The 21,306-nt window shown below is 46.8% G+C and overlaps 1 protein-coding gene across 1 annotated transcript in view; it reads left to right on the forward strand.

Moving 5' to 3' along the window:
- The first annotated feature begins 3,076 nt into the window (after window positions 1–3,076).
- Window positions 3,077–21,306, forward strand: part of MED14 (mediator complex subunit 14) — a 61,913-nt gene continuing 43,683 nt past the window's right edge. The window contains exons 1-5 of the mRNA XM_048493573.1: window positions 3,077–3,451; window positions 4,978–5,004; window positions 16,559–16,664; window positions 18,744–18,917; window positions 19,914–20,043. Coding sequence (XP_048349530.1) covers window positions 3,270–3,451; window positions 4,978–5,004; window positions 16,559–16,664; window positions 18,744–18,917; window positions 19,914–20,043 — 619 coding nt within the window. The 5' untranslated portion in view covers window positions 3,077–3,269. The remainder of the gene's footprint in view (window positions 3,452–4,977; window positions 5,005–16,558; window positions 16,665–18,743; window positions 18,918–19,913; window positions 20,044–21,306) is intronic.

Below are 21,306 nucleotides of genomic sequence, written 5' to 3' on the forward strand. Positions count from 1 at the left end.
AAGAGTCGCACGGTTGCTTCAAAGCAGAGCCGCTGACTACCACAAAGCTTACTCCCGAGTAACACACGCCTCGGAGCCAGCTGTTTTTTTCTAAACTAAAACCTCAGTATTCAGGTTAAATTGCCGTTTGGCACTTTGTGATAAACAAGTGGGTTTTGGGTTACAATGTGGGCACTCGGTCTCGAAAAGGTTCGCCATCATTGATCTAGAACCTGCCACCAAACTCTATGGTTTCCCTAAAGTTTTGGGGAAAGTGATAGTGTGACTACCTGGTGCAACGTCATACTTCTGCATAGCACCAGAAGTGACATCATCATGCTTTTACACTGATTGCCAGTGGTGGAGCTACAAGAGGGCGGGGAGGGGGTGCACATTGCACTGGGTGCATGAAAATCATCCTTGCCCCACCCCACAAGCCTTGCCCGTGTTCACTTGGCAGAAAGCTATTTTCTGCTGACTGAAAAAGGTAAGTGGGGGGTGCAGGGGGGAGGGGTCGCGAGAGGCAGGGCCGCAGGGGAGTGGAAAACACAGAGTGTGTCCTGGAAGGAAGAAGAACAAGGTAAAAAAGGTAAAAGGAAAAGAAAGGGGAAAAGGAACAGGAGGAAGGGAAGAAAAAAGGTGTGGGGGAGAGAAGGAAAGTAGGGGAAGGGGAGGCCAGGGCCTGGCAGAACATCTCTGTTTTCAGGGCCTACAAAACTGTTCTCAGGGTGCTAATGTCCAATGGTAGAGAGTTCCACCAGGCCATGGCTGAAAAAGCCCTGGCCCTTGTTGAGGCCAGTCAGATATCCTTTCGGCTGGGGATTTCCAGGAGATTACTGTCTGAGGAATATTGTGTCTTCCAGGATCATATTGGGAGATGTGGTCCTGCAGATACGAGGGCACCAGACCACTCAAGCCTTTAAAGGTCAATACTAACACCTTGAACCTAATCTGGAACTCAACCGGTAACCAATGCAGCTGGCAAAGCACTGAGGTTATGTACACTACCAACAGATTATTCAGTAGCTTCCTCAGTGGAGCAGAAGAGTTCTGGGACTGCACTGGACTCACCATCCTTGTACTCTGGGAGTTGCGATTCCAGTCTGTTGGTGCTCAGAGTCCATCGTTCTAAATCCATTCTGCATTCATTGTTACTTTTTTGTAACATAAGGTATTTCAATGGAGTTCATGCAAGTAAGTTGGCATTCCTGGCTCCCAATACATACAATAAGCATTCTAGCATTTACCATTGTTCCCAACGGGCTGTCTTATTCACTTCAGTACATCTCTCTTGCTGCGCACCTGGATGTCCTTGATGTCCTTTTTGACAACAGCCCCTTCAGATGCCTGCCATACACTGCCAACTTCTCCATGCCCTGGGAGAATGCATCCCTCCCTCCTCCTGCTCCCACTTGGGTTCCTAGTGCCCTGCTACAACATGCAGGATCTGAGTCAGTTGATCACCTCTTCCACCAGTGCTCTCTCCATTGAAGACATTGAGTCTGCTCACTGCATTGCCTCCCCACCAGCAGTTGACTCTGGGGATCCCATGATCTCGTCTCCCAGTGATACCTCCTCTAGATGCATGGGTGACAGAGCCCCACCTCCCCCAGATACCTGGGCGCAGAGCACAAATGGATTTACATCATTCATTTACCCCACCTTTCTCCTCAAGGGGGACCCAAAGTGGCTTACATCATTCTCCTCACCTCTGTTTTATCCTCACACCAAGCCTGTGAGGGAGGTTAGGATGAGTCTGTGTGATTGGCCCATGGCCGCCCAGCTACGTTCCATGGCACTAAAAGGAATTTGAACTGGAGACTCCTAGATCCTAGTCTTATACTCCTAATCATCATACTACAATGGCTCACTCATCTCAACCACCCACTGGCCCATCCTGCCTTCACACAAGCAGCCAGCCACGTAAGTGGGGTGTGGGGGAAGAACTAACAAAGTCAGCCATGGAGGTACTGCTGGCCCCCCGCTCTATGTTTGGCAGAGCCAACCATCCAGAGTCTTCCAAACCACCCAAGAGTGTCATTCTCCATCTCTCCATTTTCTCCTATGAGGTAGGTTAGACTGAGAATATAAGACTGGCTCAAGATCATCCAGCAAGCTTCCATGGAAGAACTATACACTATACAGAAAGACAATTAGGAAATTGATAAAAACTGAATCAACATGCCATTTTTATTGACCTAACAAATGAGAACAGAAGAAGAGCTTTGCTGGATCAGACCAGTGGTCCATCTAGTCCAGTACTCTGCCTCACACAGTGGCCAAACGTTTCCTTTAAGGACCAACAACAGGGCATACAGGCTGAGGCCTCCCCCTGATGTTGCCTCTGGGCACTGGGATTCAGAGGTTGACTGCCTCGAAACATGGAGTTCCCTTTAGTCATCCTGGCTAGCAGCCATCGAAAGACCTCTCCTCTATTAATCTATCCAATCTATTTTTAAAGCTCTCTATGCCTGTGGCCATATATAATTGATTATATACATACATACATTATGTACCTATATTTAATAAATATAATGTATAGGGGCATTATATACATATATTTAATATAAAATATATAGAGGTGTAATTTTGTACTTTTGTTCCCCTTCAAACAAATATGTAAATCCGGGCCATGGAATCCTCAGGGGTATTCTATTTAGAGTAAAAGGGCTGAGATAGCTTGAAACCAGGGATTGTAATTATTTTGGATGTCGAATGTGTATGGGGGCTAAAATACAATGTTTGCAGTCTCAGTAATATGACTAGATGTCATACATATATTTTCTAGGGTTGTCATTGCTCCCTGACGAAGGTAACCGCAGAATGAGATATGTCAAATCCAATTTTTAGCACAGATTAGTTTTACGGGGGTGGGGGGAGCCTTTCCAAAAAAGTGATCTTTACACTCCATATCCTCAACTAAGGTGGAGGCTCTAGCAGCGCCGAGAACCTTCCCAATTCATCCCCTCTTACGCTCCGCCAAAACTTGCTGGCAACCGAACACCACTCGCTTCGCCCCACCCCTACTGCCACTCTTACACGCTGCCGGAAGAGCTCTCCTTCCGGTCCGCCGCTATTAGGGATCACTTCCGGTGTGGTGCCCTCGCCTTTGCATGGCGGCGGCGGCCGCAGCTGTAGTCGTGCTGGTGATGAAGCTTTTTTCGTGGCGGCGCGCCGGGTGAAGGGTGGTGGTCCTCCTCTGCGATCTCCCCGCCGTCGTTAGAACGGCGATTCGGCTTGGAGGTCTTATTGCTGGCGGCCGACCGGTCTCTGCGTCTGCCGTTGAAGCGATGGCGCCGGTGCAATTGGAAAGCCACCAACTGGTCCCGGCTGGGAGTGGGTCCACCTCTGCCCCGGCTCCACCACCGCCAGGGTCGGCGACAACCACCTCCAGTCCCGGCTACCGCCTGAGCACTCTCATAGACTTCCTGTTGCATCGCACTTATGCAGAACTCACCGTGCTCGCAGACTTGTGAGTTCCCTGGATCTCTAAACCTCTCCTGTCCCTCTCCCCCCGTTCTTTTGGTTTTAGCAGTAAACCAGGTGCTTTCATGCCCTGTGATTTCACGTGGATTCCTGAGATTGAAATGTAGTCCGGAAAATGTAAAACGAGAATGGGACAAGCTAGTGTTGAAAGCATCTGGCAGAGAACTAAAGTAGCAGCAAATTTGGGTATACCGTTGGTGACATAGCTGGGTTTTGTGCTTTTCAGTAAGAAATGGCCATTGCATTTGGTCATGTTAGTGTTTAAATTGGCTAAGAAAACATTGTTGGGTTAAGAATACATGTCTGCATACAATTAGAAGGCTGGGACCCAGTTGGATGTAGTATTTTGACTTCCAAAGCATCCCTTCACCTATTTATTTAGGACACCCATACTATTTTGGTGAAATAGTTACTCACTTTTTATTGTTGCTGCATTTATAGAATAAGTTGGAGTGTTGTGTGGCTGTATGGCTATGTTCTAGTAGCATTTTCTCCTGATGTTTCGCCATTATCTGTGGCTGGCATCTTCAGAGGATCTGATGGTAGAGAAGCAAGTGGAGTATATACTTGTGGAATGTCCAGGGTGGGAGAAAGAACCATTTACCTGTTAACAAGTGTAAAGGGTGCAATTAGCAAGCTTGATTTGCTTGTGTTGGGTGGGATCCACCCATTTAGCATGTGAGTAATCAAGACAGTGACTAATGAACACCACCCAGACAAAGGATGTCTTCAGGCGGTAAGCAATCAAAGGGCTAGTGAACACCACCCAGACAAAGGATGTCCCTAGGCAGTAAGCAATCAAAGGGATCAAAAGGCCAGGCTACTACAATGCAGATGCCCTCACCAATTGATTATGCTATCTTCATAGTTACTCATAATTTCTTGTACTCCTTTTACTGACACATAAACACATAATTTGACTTGTGTTGAAAGTATACTCTAATCAGAATTTAAAAAACGGTTTTGTGAGAAGTTTTATGAACTCTTTATGATGTTGCTAGTAAAGGTAAAGATACAGAGTGTTGAAATCTGGAATCGTGAAGCTCAGTGAATGTCAGCCCACAATGTATAGTGTCAGGTTGTTTACAACTAGTTGTAATGTTGTTCTTTGAAAGCATGTGAAATGAGAAAAAGAAGGCATGCATTTCTAAATACTAAGGGACAAGTGAGTGACCATACTGAAGTGCTGCAGAGAACATGGTTGTAAATGAGCAAGTTATTTGCCAACTGTGAAATGTGGCTCAATTATTTAACTTAAGTGTTTTAGGTTTCTGTACTTTATTAAACCCTTTCAACATTAAATACTAACAGTTAATGTAAGCAAACCCTTAATCCAGAAGAGCAGAAAAGTCAAATGACAAGCTTCAACCTAACAAAATATTTGTTTCAAAATACAATGGCTTATTGAATGTTAATTATAATGTACAATTGTTGAGATGTGAAATGTGCAACTTCTTGTAATTTACAATTTTACTATCTCACAATGTCTTATCCTTTTCTTAACAAAAACAGATTACCAAGAAAGACCGACATGGAAAGGTGAGTAATGACTGGGCTGGTCTATTTAAAATAAGGTATGTTTACAGTTAAATCTAATACAATTTAGGTATGTGGGAGATACTGGGTGATAGTTGGACCAAATCTGGTCTTTGCCAAGACTTGCCAAAGTAGAAAAGACTGAAATTAAGCTAAACTTTATGCTATACAGTAGCATTACCTCATCTTAACTGAATCCATATTATGAAAATCAAAACATTTTTACAGTCCTGAACAATTACATTATTTTGAAATAAAGCTTTATTTGACCTCAATCTGAAAGTACTACAGCCCAGTTGGGGTGGGAGGGCTTATGTGACTCATAGAGGTGGAACGGAGCCATGTTGGTGGATTTTCCCTTCCTAGGGCACTTATCCTGGTAGAAGGGCAAATATTCTGGTGGACAGCCACAGTGGTTCTCCTAGCCACCCAGGTGCCATTGCCTCTAAGAACATGGTAGCCTGGGCCATGAATTTATGCCACCATTTTGGGTGGCATAAGTTCAAAAGGAGCAACAGTGGCGTAGGAGGTTAAGAGCTCGTGTATCTAATCTGGAGGAACCAGGTTTGATTCTCAGCTCTGCCGCCTGAGCTGTGGAGGCTTATCTGGGGAATTCAGATTGGGGCCTGTGTATACTCCCACACACGCCAGCTGGGTGACCTTGGGCTAGTCACAGCTTCTTGGAGCTCTCTCAGCCCCACCTACCTCACAGGGTGTTTGTTGTGAGGGGGGAAGGGCAAGGAGATTGTAAGCTCCTTTGAGTCTCCTGCAGGAGAGAAAGGGGGGATATAAATCCAAACTCTTCTTCTTCTTCGTTAAGCCCTATGGAGATCTTTCTGGCGGTGGGGTTTTTTGGGGGGGGTTTCATCCTTCCTACCAGAAAGCCCTCTGGAGAACAACTATTTTATGTCCTTTTTGCTAATGTGGATCTCCAGTAAGCAAATTATATCTGGTTTTAACCTTTTAAAGTAATGAAATATTTTTATTCTCTTTCATGGAGAATTAGCTTCATTCTATCCCCACATAAACTGGAAAAATGCATGTTCAGGTCATAGTAAGGAGAGAGCATTCCTGGATATGCTAAATGACTGTGGCTTAGAGCAGATGGTTGTGGAACCAACCAGGGGAGAGGTGATCCTAGATCTAATTCTATGTGGGACCCAGGACTTGGTACAGGAAGTCAGTGTTGTTGAGCCGATAGGGAACAATGACCTCAATGCTGTTTTCAGTATCTCTGAATGCAAACAAGTGACAACTACTAATGTAGTTACATTTGCCTTCAGAAAGGGAAATTTCTCAAAGATGAGTGGGATAGTGTGCAGGAAACTAAAAGGGAAAATCAAGAGAGTCAAAACTGTCCAAGATGCTTGAAGGTTATTTAAAAACACAGTAATAAAAGCTCAGCTGGAATGTGTTCCTCAGGTTAGGGAAGGCAGCACCCAGTCCAAAAGTTAGCCACCATGGTTAACAAGAGAGGTTGAGGAAATTATCAGAAAAAAGATGTCTTCTGGAAAATGGAAGTCCAGTTTGACTGATGAAGAATACAGGAAGGAATACAAATGGTGGCAAAAGAGAAGCAAGTTGGCTGTAAGGGAGGCAAAAAAGGATTATGAGGAACACATGGCTGCGAACGTCAAGACCAGCAACAAACAGTTCTTCAAATACATCAAAAGTAAGAAGCCATCTAGGGAGGTGGTAGGCCCGTTAGATGACGAAGGAACAAAAGGGGTTCTAAAAGATGACAGGGAGATTGGAGAGAAGCTGAATGAATTCTTTGCATCTGTCTTCACCCAAGAAGAAGTGAGGAAAATCCCTGCACCCGAACCAAGCTCCTTAGGAGGTGAATCCGAGGAACTAGCGAAGATAGTGGTAGACAAGGAAGAAGTTCTGACAGCCACTGATAAACTAAATGCTACCAAATCCCCTGGCCCAGGTTGCATTGAAGAGCTCAAGTGTGAAATTGCTGATCTTCTCACTTTAATATGCAACTTATCCCTGAAATCAGCCTCCATCCGTTTTGGGACCAGTGCTCTTTAACCTATTCATAAATGACCTGGAAGTAGAGGTGGGTAGCGTGGTGGCCAAGTTTGCGGATGATACCAAATTATGTAGGGTGGTGAGAACCGCAAAGGATTGTGAAGAGCTCCGCCAAATCCGCGGACCTTTATAAATTAGGTGAGTGAGCTAAGAAATGGCAAATCAGTTCAGTGTAGCAAAATATAAAGTGATGCATATAGGGGCAAAAAATCTAAACTTCACATACATGCTACAGGGATCAGTGCTATCAGTCACAGATCAGGAAAAGGATTTGGGCATTTTAGTTTATAGTTCCATGGGAATGTCAACTCAATGCATGGCAGCTGTGAAAAAGGCAAACTCTATGCTGGGGATCATTAGGAAAGGAATTGAGAATCAAATCTGCAAGGTGTCTCATGTCCCTTATATATACAGTGATTAGGCTGCACTTGGAGTGTTCAGTTCTGTATTCACTACATCCTCAGAAAGTTAATATTGAAGAGATAGAAAAAAAGTACGAGAGAAAGGGCAATGGGAGGATGATTGAGGGACCTGGAGCACCTTCCTTATGAGGAGGAGAGGCTGCATAGTTTAGGACTCCTTTTAGTTTGGAGAGGGGGGCATCTGAGGTGGGATATGGGATTGAAGTCTATAAAATTATGCATGGGGTAGAAAAATGTTGACAGAGAAATATACTCTCTTTCACAATACTAAAACCAGGGGGGGATTAAGCATTGAAAAATGCGGAGAATAAGGACTAATAAAAGGAAACGCATTTTTTTCATCGCGATTGTAGAACACCAGTCAAGTGCATTGGTGTTTGGAATATGCTACCACAGGAGAGTGGTGATGGCCCACTAACCTGGATGGCTTTGGGTAAAAGGGCTTTGGGCAGATTTTATGGAGGAGAAGTCGATTATGGCAGGGGTGGGAACCTGCGGCTCTCAGATGTTCAGGGTTCACAATTCCCATCAGCCTCTGTCAGCATGGCCAATTGGCCATGCTGGTAGAAACTGATAGAATTGTAGTTCGGGAACATCTGGAGAAACCGCAGATTCCTACCTCCTGATCTATAACTACAATCTTGATCCTCCTCGATCTGAGATTGCAAATGCCTTAGCAGACCAGGTGCTCGGGAGCAGCAGCAGCAGAAGGCCATTGCTTTCACATCCTGCATGTGAGCTCCCAAAGGCACCTGGTGGGTCACTGTGAGTGGCAAAGTGCTGGACCAGATGGACCCTGGTCTGATCCAGCAGGCTCTTATGTTGTTGCAGAATTTGCACCCAATTGTTGTTCGTGGAAGACTTCTTTGAGAAGTTGCTTTAAAAGTTGAAGTTGCCACAGATACTGGCTTAGATGCAAGCAGAAATGTTACTGGACTTAGAGCAGTCCCACTTGTTCAGGACCTTTTCCAACCTCTACTGTTTTCCTCCCATCTGATAGTGCCCGGCAATTGTTTGTACAAATTCTCGTAGAGTGCAAAAATAGTTTGGGATATGTTCTATTTAACTTAGTGCAAGGGATCACTATAAATATTTTTTCATGCTTCCGATTGCTTCAAGATTTTAGGGTATGCAGAAATCTTCCAGTAGGTCAAAGTTTATGCATTGCCTTAGTTTTTTTTTTCATACATGGGAAGGAGCACGAATCCTGGCTGTTCATGGGGAGGTGTGTGTAGCAAACGCAGTACTAGTAAGAATGAGTATGAGTTTTGCAGTCAATACATGCCTCTTTTGTATGAGATAATTCACCTTTGTTGAAAACTTGTATTCCACTCATGACTTGCTGCAAGGTATAAATCTTAGAAGGCTACCAATATTAATATTTAAAACACAGTTTGTCAGATCCTGTGATTCCTTTCTTCTAACAGTGAAACGTGACACTTGTGCCAGCAGAATGGAATCATAGAAACCAGATTACTATGCTATTTAATATGTTTGTGTTTTTAAATGCTATTATTCTCCATAAATCTTGAAGGATGCTATAGATTTTAAAAATTAAAATAGTATGAATGAATGAAAAGCAGTTACATGGCAACAACTCTGGTGTTCGTGCATGTAAAAATGGATTTTTAAAATAACTAGTATTGTGCATTCAACTGAAACTGTTAATGGCTTATTGGCAAATTTTAGCTCAGTCTTCTCTTGCAGATATGACAAAGGCACTCTGTACTATTTTTATATCTGTGTGGTCCTAAGCAGATGCTATAAAACTTAAAGAGTGCAACCTTCTTATAATTGTGGTATACATTTCTTACTTGTGTCAGTTAGCAGAGCTTGTTGGAAAGCATTAAATAAAATCTTGTTGTATGATGTTTAGCCTGCATTACGTGGTCAGCGTGAAGAAACGCCTTGAAGACGAGGCGGAGATAAGCACATCTGGTGGAGAATGCTTGTAGCAGCGGGGAGCCCGGAGGAATCCGGTGGTTCCTAAGCCAGAGTCTCCCGCAGCGTGCCGGTTCCTGGCACCTTTTATTGTTATTCTCGATCAGTGTAGGAGGGAGAGGACCGGGGAGTTCAGGGAGGCGGAGGCCGGGGAGGTGGAGATCATCATGTGATGCATGATCTCACCTGGCTACGTCACCGGAGAGAGGAGCGTGAAGCTGTCTGAGGCCTAATCCTCTTGCCTGGGGAGGCAAGACCATTGTCCCTCGCCCGGTGACTGAGCCAGACAGTTCATGACCCGTGACTCATAGGGGGATGAGAGAGGAGTGGGGGTGCTTGGTGCGACCAGAAGGCCGTACGTCCGTTGACGTTCTAACGTTCTACCACGGTCCTGCTGGGTCAGCAGTGCATCACTACATCTCCTCCTTTTTTACATTTAGAAGGGGGACCGAAATGCTAAGGGGTGATTTAAAGGGACGCTTTGTCTCCTCCGCCGTCTGGTCAAGCTGACCGAGCTGCTTGTGTAACATTAGAATTTGGTTGCGGGGTAAGGGAAATTCGAGGGGCTTCTTACACACGTTGCAGGCAATATTAGACACACATTGAACGAAACAAGATCCGATAACGAGGCACACAATTAAACCAATGCAGAGCTGCACAATAGCACTCAACCATCCTTCCGGCAGCCAGCTCCAGAGGGCTGACCACCAATGGGGCAAAACATCATATTTCAGATTAGATACAACTTCTTGCAGCTCACGTACTTTCATATGAATCAACTGGGAATTATCAGAGAGATTAAAGCAACACATATTACGTACATTCTCACAGCTTTGGTGATGCAATAACAACAAATAGTCAATGGCGGCACGATTATCTAAAGTCGCTTGACGAAGTTCTTGCTGCTCGGAGGCCAGGGCATCCAGGGCAATGAAGGTGGAGTTGATGGACTTCGCAAGGGCACAGGCCAGCTGGCCAATAGTCTTGGTGTTACAGGAAACAAGTCCGGGGGCTCCCACAAGGGAAGTTGCGAGGGAGACAAACTCCGCTTTGGAGAGGGCGACCGCGTCGTTTCGACAGGAGGGATCGAAAGGCAGAGCGGAGTGGCGGCGGCGGCGTCCGGGCTCCTGGGGTGGAGCCTGGGGTAGGACGATGGTGAGGCGGTAGCAGAGAGTCCCGGCAGACATTCAGGCGGAAATGCAGCAATAACAAATAACATAACTTCAAAAATTAGGGCATGCAATAAATTTAAACAATAAAACATGGCTAAATGATACATAGGCTGGATGATGTACGGAAGGAAGGCAACCCGTGGTTGCATAATTGTCCAATGCATGGCTCTTGCTGTTTGACTACCAAAACTACAGAGTGATGGCGTTAGAGTCCATGGATTTCTCAAGATCGTAGAGAGAGCTACTGATAGTCTTTAGCATTGCAGGTTCAGTGATTCTCCACGAGAGCAAAGGTTGTGAAGAGAAGGCGTGTTCGACAATATTCAAAGCTGGCTGAAAACAGCGGAGAGTTCCAAGGGTTAACCTATCAGGGATGTTCCCGGCTGTAAATTCAAATTCCAGCCCGGTGGGGAGGAAAAGAAGGATGGCGGCTGTGGATGAGGATCCTGCAAGGGGTGACTGATGGTCACCGGTGGGGGTTAGTTGTGTGAGTAGCTGCTGATGGCTGTGAAATCCGCAGCGATAGCCGCAGAGGCTGCAGCTTTGGGATTCTTGGGTGTTTAGAGGCGGGCCGGCTGCTGCAGGAGTCTTCGGTTAGGCTGATTGTAGCTCTGGCGCCTGGCGGATCCCTCTGGATCTTCGGGTCGTTCCGATGCTGATTGTAAGTCTACTGAAGCTATGGGGCCGGGGTACTCCGGGGGGACCTGTTCCATCTTAGTGGTGTGGCCTGGCTTCGTTTGGCATCGTTCCTCGAGCTGGTAGGACATGTCGGGCTGGAATCCATAGAGGACCTGTGGGGAGAAGGACTGAAGCATACCCCTCCCCAGGTTATGAGGGGGGCCGGTCCCCGCCAGGTTCGATCTGGGAGCTGGCGGTAGTAGACCTTGGCGTGGGGAGGGTCTGACTGCCTGAAGTGTCTTTCTACGGGGGTGATCTGTTGCCCTGATGGTAGGGCGAGCAGATTTAAATGATTGATGGTGAAGAGTACTTTTGATACTGTCTGTTGTATGTGGCCTAAATGGGGGGCTACCTCCCCTTTCTTTAATTGTTTGGCTAGAATTTCTTTGAAGTTGCGATTTGCTCTCTCAACGATTGCTTGCCGGTGCTGTTGTAGGGAATTCCGTGTGTTAGCACGATTCCCAGTTGGTGCAGAACTGGAGCATGGCTGCAGGAAGAATATCTTGGCGGCGTTGTCCGTTTTAGGCGGAGCGCCCATGACGGTTATGCATGCAAAGAGGTGCTGGATGACGTGATTGGTTGTTTCGCCTCGTACAGGGGTGTCCCAGACGTATCCCGAGTAGGTATCTATATTTACCCGTAGGTGCTTCCAGGCAGCCAGGGCAGGGACCAGGGTTACGTCCATTTGCCACAAGACACTTCCTAGGGCCCCCCTCGGGTTTACCCCGGGGTCTGACGAGGGGCCAAGGCGTGAGCATTGAGCACAAGATTTAACGATAGGTGTGCCTGGTTGAGGGGATGCTACAGGATCGGTGTGAGTGCTTTTGCCCCTGGTGGAAGAAATCGTGTGACTGGAAGGGTCGGAGAAGAGGGTGGAGATGTGGGTAAGCGTTGTCTGCGCGCTGGTTCCCCTCGCTGAAGGGGCCTGGGAGCGGCGTGTGGCTGCATATAGGCCTACGAAGTATTGAGAGGTTCTGGATGCTAGTAGGTTCCGTAATGTCAGGAAAGAGACTCATGAGGTTTAAGTCGATTCGGTCGGGGCGACGTAGGCTCGGGGTAGGTGGGCTTTCATCACGCGTCATACGTATTGGGGAATCGACCAAAAGGTTGAAGGGTTGGGGGAAAGTTTGAAAGGCCAGAATGGCTGCGGCGAAGTTCAGCTCCGTTGGCGGAGGCTTGGGGCGGCGTGTAAGCGGTCTGCCATTGACCATTTTGTTGAAATGCAATGGCGCCGATAGCGTTTGCCCCCGTCGGCGAAGATGGTGGGGCCGCTTTGGAGTGGGACAGAGGCCGCTAAAGGCCGAACGGGACAGGGGTAGAGTGGAGGAGAGTGAGGCGAGGGTCTGGGGGGAGGTGGAAGAGGATCTCCCCCACGAAATCCTCCAGGGCCAGCTGGAGGGGTGAAGAAAGCGTTCAAGAGATGCTGGAATTCTGCTCTGTTTAGAGGCATGACGATTTTTTCGGGTCCCACCCCACCATTACCATAGTCGCTGGCGCCCTTGGTTGATGAGATCTGCGTAAAAGCTGGCCGAGTGGAGAGATTTTTTGCGGGCACATGAGGTAGGTAAGAGCCATTCGACCAAGAAGGTTTGTGGCGGTCGAAAGTGTACCCTAGGACTCCGGTTGGGAGAGGGGGGGTGTTCAAGAGGAAGAGGGAGAGAGGTTGATCCTTGAGGGGACCCGATCCACCCATCGGCGGGCTAGGACCTCCCTTACTGCCCGAAAGGCGTCCTTGTGCTTTTGGGTGAGTTGGATCCTGTCCCCTGGGTTTTTGGCGAGCGGGAGTAGTGAGAACAGGGGCTGAGCAAGGAAGGTGGTGAGGGCAAAGAAGGGACGGACCCAGTTGAGGGTTCGAGCAGCTGCTGCAGCTGGAGGAGTGTGGGGGTGTCTGGGATTTGCATCTCTGGTATGACAGGGGCGGAGTAGGAGTGGAGGAGTTTATGCCCCAGATACAAGAATGGCTCGTTCTTTTGCACCTCTTCGGGAGGCGATGGCTTATAGGCCTGACTGTTTTAATGTGCCGGCCAGCAGCGTTATCCACTGCGGGGATGGTCGGTGCGGCTACTAGGATATCATCCATGTAATGGATGATTATGGCTCCGGGCGCTTTGGCGCAAAAGCGGGCTAGAGGTGTGATGGACAAAAAACTGACACAAGGTGGGGCTGTTGAGCATTCCCTGGGGCAATACTTTCCATTGGTATCTGGCCGTGGGCCGCTGATGATTAAGCACCGTACCGTGAAAGCCGAAATGTACTCGGTCTTCGGGAGAGAGGGAATACAAAAGAAACAATCCTTCAGGTCAACAATCAGGACCTGGTAGTCCGAGGGGATAAGGTTGGGGTTGGGTAAACCGCATTGAAGAGGGCCCATGGGTTGGATGCAGGCATTTACTGCTCTGAGATCCTGTAGCAATCGCCATCGGCCACTCTTCTTTTATCACAAAGACAGGCGTGTTCCATGGTGATGTTGAGGTCTCAATGTGGCCCGCAGCCAGCTGTTCCTCCACGAGTTGGTGCATGGCAGTCAATTTTTCTCTGGGCAGTGGCCACTGTTCTACCCATACTGGGGTCTTCGTGGTCCATGTGAGGGGAGGGCAGTGGGCGGGCTTACTGCGCCTCGAGCTCTCCCATGGCAATGGGGAGGGCGATGATTGCCGCCCGAGTCCTGGGGGGCTTCCGGTGTGGCCTGCTCCTCCCTCTTCCCAGGTGCGCAAATGTGCCCCAGCCGGCCACTGATCAGGCCGCCCGGCCACTTCGCCGATGGCCGTGCCGGAGCTCTCTGCACCCTGGGGTTTACCTGGGCCTCTGAACTGTGTGAAGTGGGCGGCGGGATGCTCTTGGGGCGTAGGAGCCCGCGGCGTCGCGGCTGCCCCTCGTGAGGCCGTTCCTGCAGGATACCCGCCCACATTGGGGTGTACGCGGGCTCCGGGCAAGCGAGGTCAGTGGCCCCTGCAATAAGGGATAGTTCTTGTTTAAAGGTGGAGAAGGCCCGGGGGACGGGCCTCCCTGGGGGTCCCTCTCCCCTGGGGAGACCCCAGTCTGGGTTGCAGGCCCCTACTGGGCAGCCTGCAATCTCTACGGAAGTGTCGGACTGGTGGCAATTGAAACATCTGCCTGGGGCTGTTTCTAGCAATGGAGAGGGCTGCGGCCAGGAGGTCCGCGTAGTGGGCGAAGGACCCGATATCCTGGCAAGCCTTAAGCATGTCGGCCAGTTCAGGGTTCCTACCTAGACCTGTGATTGCTGCGGCACTCAGCGGAGGCGTTCTCCTTGGCAAGGCGCTTAAGGAGGCTTCGCCCTGAGCCTCCCTCGTTGTCAACCTGCCTTTTGAGAGCTTCCTGGAGCCTGCTCACAAACTCGGCATAGGGTTCTTGGGGTTTTGCGGATGGTGGAGAAGCTCTGGAGTGGGCTGGCCGGCATTGGGAACCTTGACAAACGCCTTGTAGGCGCTTTCGAGGCGATCGTAAGGATGGCCTGAGGTAGGACAATCTGATTGTTGGGGTTGCCGAAGGCATCGAAGCCGTAAAGCTGTGCGGCGGTGTAGGCGCCGCCAGAGGCGGTTGCCTTGCTGAAGCACTGCTGGCGGAACTCGCTTTCCCAGATCACAAATTGTGCAGGGCTCAGGAGCATGCGGAAGGTGGTCTTCCAGTCGTCTGGAACCATTAAGTGATTCCTCGCGACTGCCTCTAGCATGCCTCTCACAGAGGGACTGGTGACTCCTACGTCCCGCACCGCTTTGCGGAGCTCAGTGAGGATGTTATAGCTTAAGCGATTTTCGACAACCAGCGGACAACGCCATCCTCTCCCTCGGTATCTGTGAAATGGACGGGGCACAATGCGAGAATATCGGCATCGTCTTCCGTCAGGGTTTCTTTCCTTTTCAGATCGTGGCTAATACGGCTCTCGCAGAGTTTTGAAAACCAGCGCCATTACGTGGCGCCGACGGAGGTGCGATGGCTTTGGAAAATGAAGGCGGAGCAAGGAGGGGCGCTGAGCAGCTGAGAGTTTGAAATGGGCGGAGGAGCAAGGGGCAGAAGGAGGACAGGCGTCCAATTTAGTGGATAGAGAAAATTCCGGGGTTGAAATTGAAGGTGAAAGATCGAAAGGAGGGCGGCCTACAGCAAGGGAGCCATAGGTCTGCAGGCTGATGGCGACATAACATTGTCTCCACGTCAGTAGCAGTGACATCGGGCGCCGCGAGGCTCTGTGCGAAGAGTGCGCCCGATGTTTTCCCAGTCCTTAAGATTCAATGTCCCCCTCTGGGTACCATGGACACTGAGCTTCAATCTCCTCAACCAATTTGGCGCAGCTCCCTTCTCTTTACGGACCCTGCCGCATTTCGCTAGCAGCTTTCAGTTAGATCAACGTGCTTGTCATAAGCCCTGCTTTTGCAAGCTCCCATACTCACCGGTGTTCCGTCCCGGACGAGAGAGTGTCCTAGAATAGCGATGTCTCTGAATCGCGCCGATCCAGAGGACAGGCGATACCAGCAGTGGTCCCTGGATGCGCCCGATCCAGCGGACTTCGGTATCGCGGCCCTTTCCCGAAGCGACGGTGAGCAGGGTGGAGGTTCGAGGATTCCCGGGTTTCGGCACCAGCTTGTAGTCGACCCACGTGGTCAGCGTAAGAACGAGACGAGACGCGGAGATAACATCTGGTGGAGATCGCCAGCAGCGGGAGCCCGGAGGTCCGTGTTCCTAGCGAGTCTCCCGCGTGCCGGTTCCTGGCACCTTTTATTGTTATTCTATCGGGGGCGTGTAGGAGGGAGGACCGGGGGGAGTTCCGGGAGAGCGGGAGGCGGGAGGTCGGGAGATCATCATGTGATGCATGATCTCACCTGGCTACGTGCGGAGAGGAGCGTAAGCGTCTGAGCCTAATCCTCACCTGGGGGCAAGACCATTGTCCCTGCGCCCGGTGACTGAGCCAGACAGTTCATGACCCGTGACTCATAGGGGGATGAGGAGTGGGGGTGCGGTGCGACCAGAAGGCCGTAGGTCCGTTGGCGTTCCAACGTTCTACCACGGTGCTGCTGGGTCAGCAGTGCATTACTACAGTATGATTTTAAAAAACCTGTAACTTGGAATCAAGTGCTTACGCTCATGCACAAGTGAATGCAATTTATTTAGCTCAGTCAATGCGAATACACAGTAATCTTAAATAATTGTATTGAGGTACCTGCTTGCAATGTAGGTCTATTAATGCATACTAAATCTAAAGTAACTGTGGGATTTATTACTAAGCTTTTATATATTGTTTCTGTCAAAGCAACTGGACTGTAAGTTTTCTAAATGTTATTTGTTTTTCTACAGAAAAATTGAAATAGTGCAGTTTGCAAGTCGTACCCGACAGCTTTTTGTTCGACTGTTAGCCTTGGTGAAATGGGCAAATAATGCTGGAAAGGTGGAAAAATGTGCGGTAAGCTTGAGAGTAATGAAAAATGTACGAATTGAAAAGATGGGAGCAGATGGCTTCTGTATTCCAGTCACTGAGATAACTGTGAAGCTTGTCTATCAACATTCCAACATTCCAACTGGGATAATTAATTATAGCTTTCTAAATAAAAAATATTAAATCCTCTAATTTTCGCTTCTAGCGAATCTGTCTCAGTCTGGAAGCCTTTCAACTGTACAGTAGAATAGGTCTATTCCGGTTCCCCGTATTACTTTCAGCCTCCTGTAAAGTTGCTGCAGAGTGTTGGGAGACCTTCAAGAACAGCATGGGATACAAGGCAGGGGGCTCCAGTGTGACTGGAAAACCCAGAAATACTTCTGGCCTTTTAGAACCAACATTTATCCCATCTTCCTATGAACAGATCTGCCTTCCTTTTGCGCAAAGGTGCCTTTGGATCCAACCTATTGCCAATTGGACAACTGTGTAACTTGAAAAGTAAAATGTGCTTTGAATCAAAATACTTTAAACCAAATAATGTATCATAGTGTAGATTTATCTTAAACAGTACTGAGCCTGACATCATTGCAAGTATTTTATTATGGCAAACTCAATGGCAGGCCATTTCTTTTCCAGAGAATTATGTTACTGCCCAAGATCCTTTCCTGAAACTCATTTTATGGCCTGATATAACCTCTTTTGAGGGGGAAAAAGCAAGCATAGTATGGGTATGCCTACTCTTTTCCTGCTCTTTCCTCTTCTAGAAGTAGTTCGGGTCAGTTGGGAAGTGTGATGGGCCAGATTTCTGTTGAGCCCTTGGCAAGGTGCTTTTTGGGGTAAAATGTCACTACGTTCCATTGCAAAATGTCACTACGTTCTATTGCAGTGTTTTACTATTGGTTGGGTTGGCTCTTTTGAAGCCTATAGCAATAAACCTGTAAGTGAATAAGTGAAAGTTTGCTGGTTTAAAATGTGTGGATTTCAGCCATGATCACTTCTATTTATAGACTTGGGTTAATGATTTATAATTGCAAAAATGTTGGCCTGGCAAGGCTCTGATCTTTGCCTCTTTGGTTTTATCTCTATGCTATTGTTGGCCTATACTACTCTTTTTTTCTTTCTTCCCTTTCCTCCTACCCAGCTGTCACTTTACCCAGACAGCATTTCAGGTAGGCAGATTTGACTTTTGCCTGTGGCACTTAACTTCCTGGAAAAGATCAGAGCATACTTGATGTGAATTTTTTTGTGTGTGTGGCCATTCTAATGGTCTGAGGTTGCCATCTCCTGTATGGCACTGCCTTTTGCATCTCCTGTATGGTGCTGCCATCAATACTTGGAAGAATGATGAGACAGAAAGTATCCTTGGGCAGACCCTACTGCAGAGGCACAGCACAGATTTTTATCTGCTAGATACATGTCCTCCTTTCTAATACCTTTTTTGGATCACTTGGTTTCTTACATGTTACTTCCAGTACCAAATTACCTCTCGGCAAAGGTCCTGTATTTTGGTTTTCATCTTCATATATTTTTGAAACATTCTCCTGTAAGAAATTTTTTTCTGCATCTTTAATAAGGATAATCTATGTTCATACGCAGGTTAAAATTTGTGTTTTACCTATGCATTTAAATCATCTTTTAAAGAACTGTTGGCAATAATTTTTCACCAACAATTTGTCATTTTGAACAGGGTACAGATTTTCTGTTATAAGTTTGGAAATTAGTTAGGGGAGATGAACATGACTGTAAGGTACAAGGTGTTATCTGTTATGACACTTCATGTATGGACTTCCCCTGTCCATTTGCCTGACATGAAGGTTGCTGAACATCAGGCACCACGAGAAAATGTAATAACCAGGCTTCCAGCAGGACACAAAATTGCTTTTGCTTTCTTCTTATTTTAGCTTGCTTTTGTTTTGTTTAATATTTTGTTTGTATCTATTACATTGTTTTGATTGCAGCATCTTAGTTGGTAATTAAAAAATAGTTTGGTACTGGATTGTTTTGTAAGGCACCTTGAAAATGTGTGGGTTTGTAGCTTGAATAGAGATGTTTCTATAAGGAGTAAAACTTGAAAAAATTGATTATTTCCTTTGCTTTGTTTTGCAGATGATATCAAGTGTTTTAGATCAGCAAGCTATTTTATTTGTTGACACTGCGGATCGTTTAGCATCACTAGCCAGAGATGCTTTAGTTCATGCTCGACTGCCCAGCTTTGCTATCCCTTATGCTATTGATGTGCTGACAACTGGGTCATATCCACGACTGCCAACTTGCATTAGGGTACATCGCTTCATAAAATAGTCGATGTAGTATATTGCCTTAAATTCTTGTCATAGTGTGCACACATGGGAAAGTTTTTCTTCACGATTTCATTTCTGATAATGCTTTGATTAACAGATTTTAATGACCGAAACTCATGCTAAATATTTTTTATTTTAGTCAATCTGTTTTACCTTGGTGGGAAGAATGCAATTTGCCTACAGAATCATCAAGTGAAGGGGTTTTATCCTTATGGATGAATGCCAAGTATTTATTTATTTTGATAACTATTTAAGTATTTATTTTGATAACTGTTTGTTGGGGGCCCAATTACTTGGCATGTTGGGCTGGCCAAAGAGGCGTGTCAATTGCAACACCCAAAGGCTATGAAAAAATACATATATACGCTATTGGTGGGAAAAGCTATGTAGGCTCATTCTCGGAGGTTCCAATGGTTATCACTTTGATAGATTGTCTCATCCTTGGTTGTGCAAATCAGTGAGCTTACTTTGACAACAAACAAATGTAAGAATATTCTAACAAGTTGTGCTTTGGTTTTTTCCTCATGAAGTAGCTAGGCTCCAAATAATTTTGTGACTTGTTCCAGTGGTACAAGGGAGCCTTGAGTTATTCCTCCTTATATCCTCCTGATGCAGCCACATGGCAAACTGCTTTGGAAAGTCTCTTCCTGTTGTAAAAGCAGCTTATTGCATTGACATGGGCTTATCTGTTCAATAACAAAAATGTCAAAAAGTTCTACAGAACTAATGGAAGACCTGTGTGCAAACCCAAGCAGCGATTTGACTGGTTCAGGGGTCTGCAACCTGCGGCTCTCCAGATGTTCATGTACTTCAATTCCCATCAGCCTCTGCCGGCAGGGCCAATTGGCCCTGGAAATTGTAGTCCATGAACATCTGGAGAGCCGCAGGTTGCAGACCCCTGGGCTGGTTGCTGTGAAACACATAATATGGTTTGACTGAACAGCAGAATAAGCTAATCAAAAATTGTTTTTAACAGGATAAAATAATTCCCCCTGACCCAATAACAAAAACTGAAAAACAAGCCACACTTCATCAGTTAAACCAGATTCTTCGCCATCGTTTGGTAACAACAGATCTTCCACCACAGCTGGCAAATCTTACAGTTGGTGAGTACTGAAATGACTTCAGTCACTTTGCTTCAGACTAATTAATATTTTTAGTATGAATTTAAGCAAAAAAAATAGAGGTGATTAGAACCCCTAAACAATGTCGGCAATGGCTTTCCTGCGGATAGAGGTGAGGTGTGAACCTTGCCTGCTATAGTTGAACTGCACTGTTTACAATTTGGCTTCAAAGCTCTGTGGAAAGTGCTGGCTATTATTTGCGAATCCCTTCAAGATCTGGTCCTGCTTATGTTAGGGAATTGCCTTCCATATGCAGCTCCTAGATTTAAAAATAATTGCAAATGAACTTGCTGAGGAGTTACTTGACCATAACTTGACTTTCTTAGCGGTGGGACCTAAAGCGGAAAAACTTCCTCTGGAAGCTCGATAAGCTGCCTCATTGCACATGAATTGATATCTTGTGAAGATAGCTTACCATATATACTTGCATATAAGTCGAATTTTTCAGCACATTTTTTGTGCTGAACCCCCCCCCCCTACGCGCGTGAGGTGTATTTTTAAAAATATTTTGTCAGCTGCCAGGGGGTGCAGTTTTTAGGCTAGCGGCATCAAAATTTCAGGGTATCATCAGGTGACACTTCTGATGATACCAGCCAGGTTTGGTAAAGTTTAGTTCAGGGGATCCAAAGTTATGGACCCCCAAAGGGGGTGCCCCATCCCCCATTGTTTCCAATGGGATCTAATAGTAGATGGGACTACATTTTGAGGGTCCATAACTTTGGACCCCTTGAAACAAACTTCACTAAACCTGGCTGGTATCATCAGGATAATCTCTTGCTGATACCAGCCAGGTTTGGTGATGTTTGGTTCAGGGGATCCAAAGTTATGGATCCCCAAAATGGGTGCTCCCATTCCCCATTGTTTCCAATGGAAGCTAATAGTAGATGGGACTACCCTTTTGAGGGTCCATAACTTTGGAACCCTTGAACCAAACTTCACCAGGTATCATCAGGTATCATCAGGAGGGTCTCCTAAAGATACTCTGAAATGTTGGTACTGCTAACATAAACATTTCTCCCCTGACAGGCACCCTCAAATTTTCCCCGGATTCTCCCTTTAAATCACCCCCCTCCCTTCTGAGTGGATTTAAAGGGAGAATCAGGGCTTACAGAGCTAGTTTACTGTTTTTCTTTGAAATAAATATTCAAAAACATTTAACCTACTGATGCCTCAATTAATGTAATTTTATTGGTATCTATTTTTATTTTTGAAATTTACCAGTAGCTGCTGCATTTCCCACCCTCG

Source organism: Sphaerodactylus townsendi, linkage group LG04 (genome assembly GCF_021028975.2).
Source record: "Sphaerodactylus townsendi isolate TG3544 linkage group LG04, MPM_Stown_v2.3, whole genome shotgun sequence".
Lineage (NCBI taxonomy): Eukaryota > Metazoa > Chordata > Lepidosauria > Squamata > Sphaerodactylidae > Sphaerodactylus > Sphaerodactylus townsendi.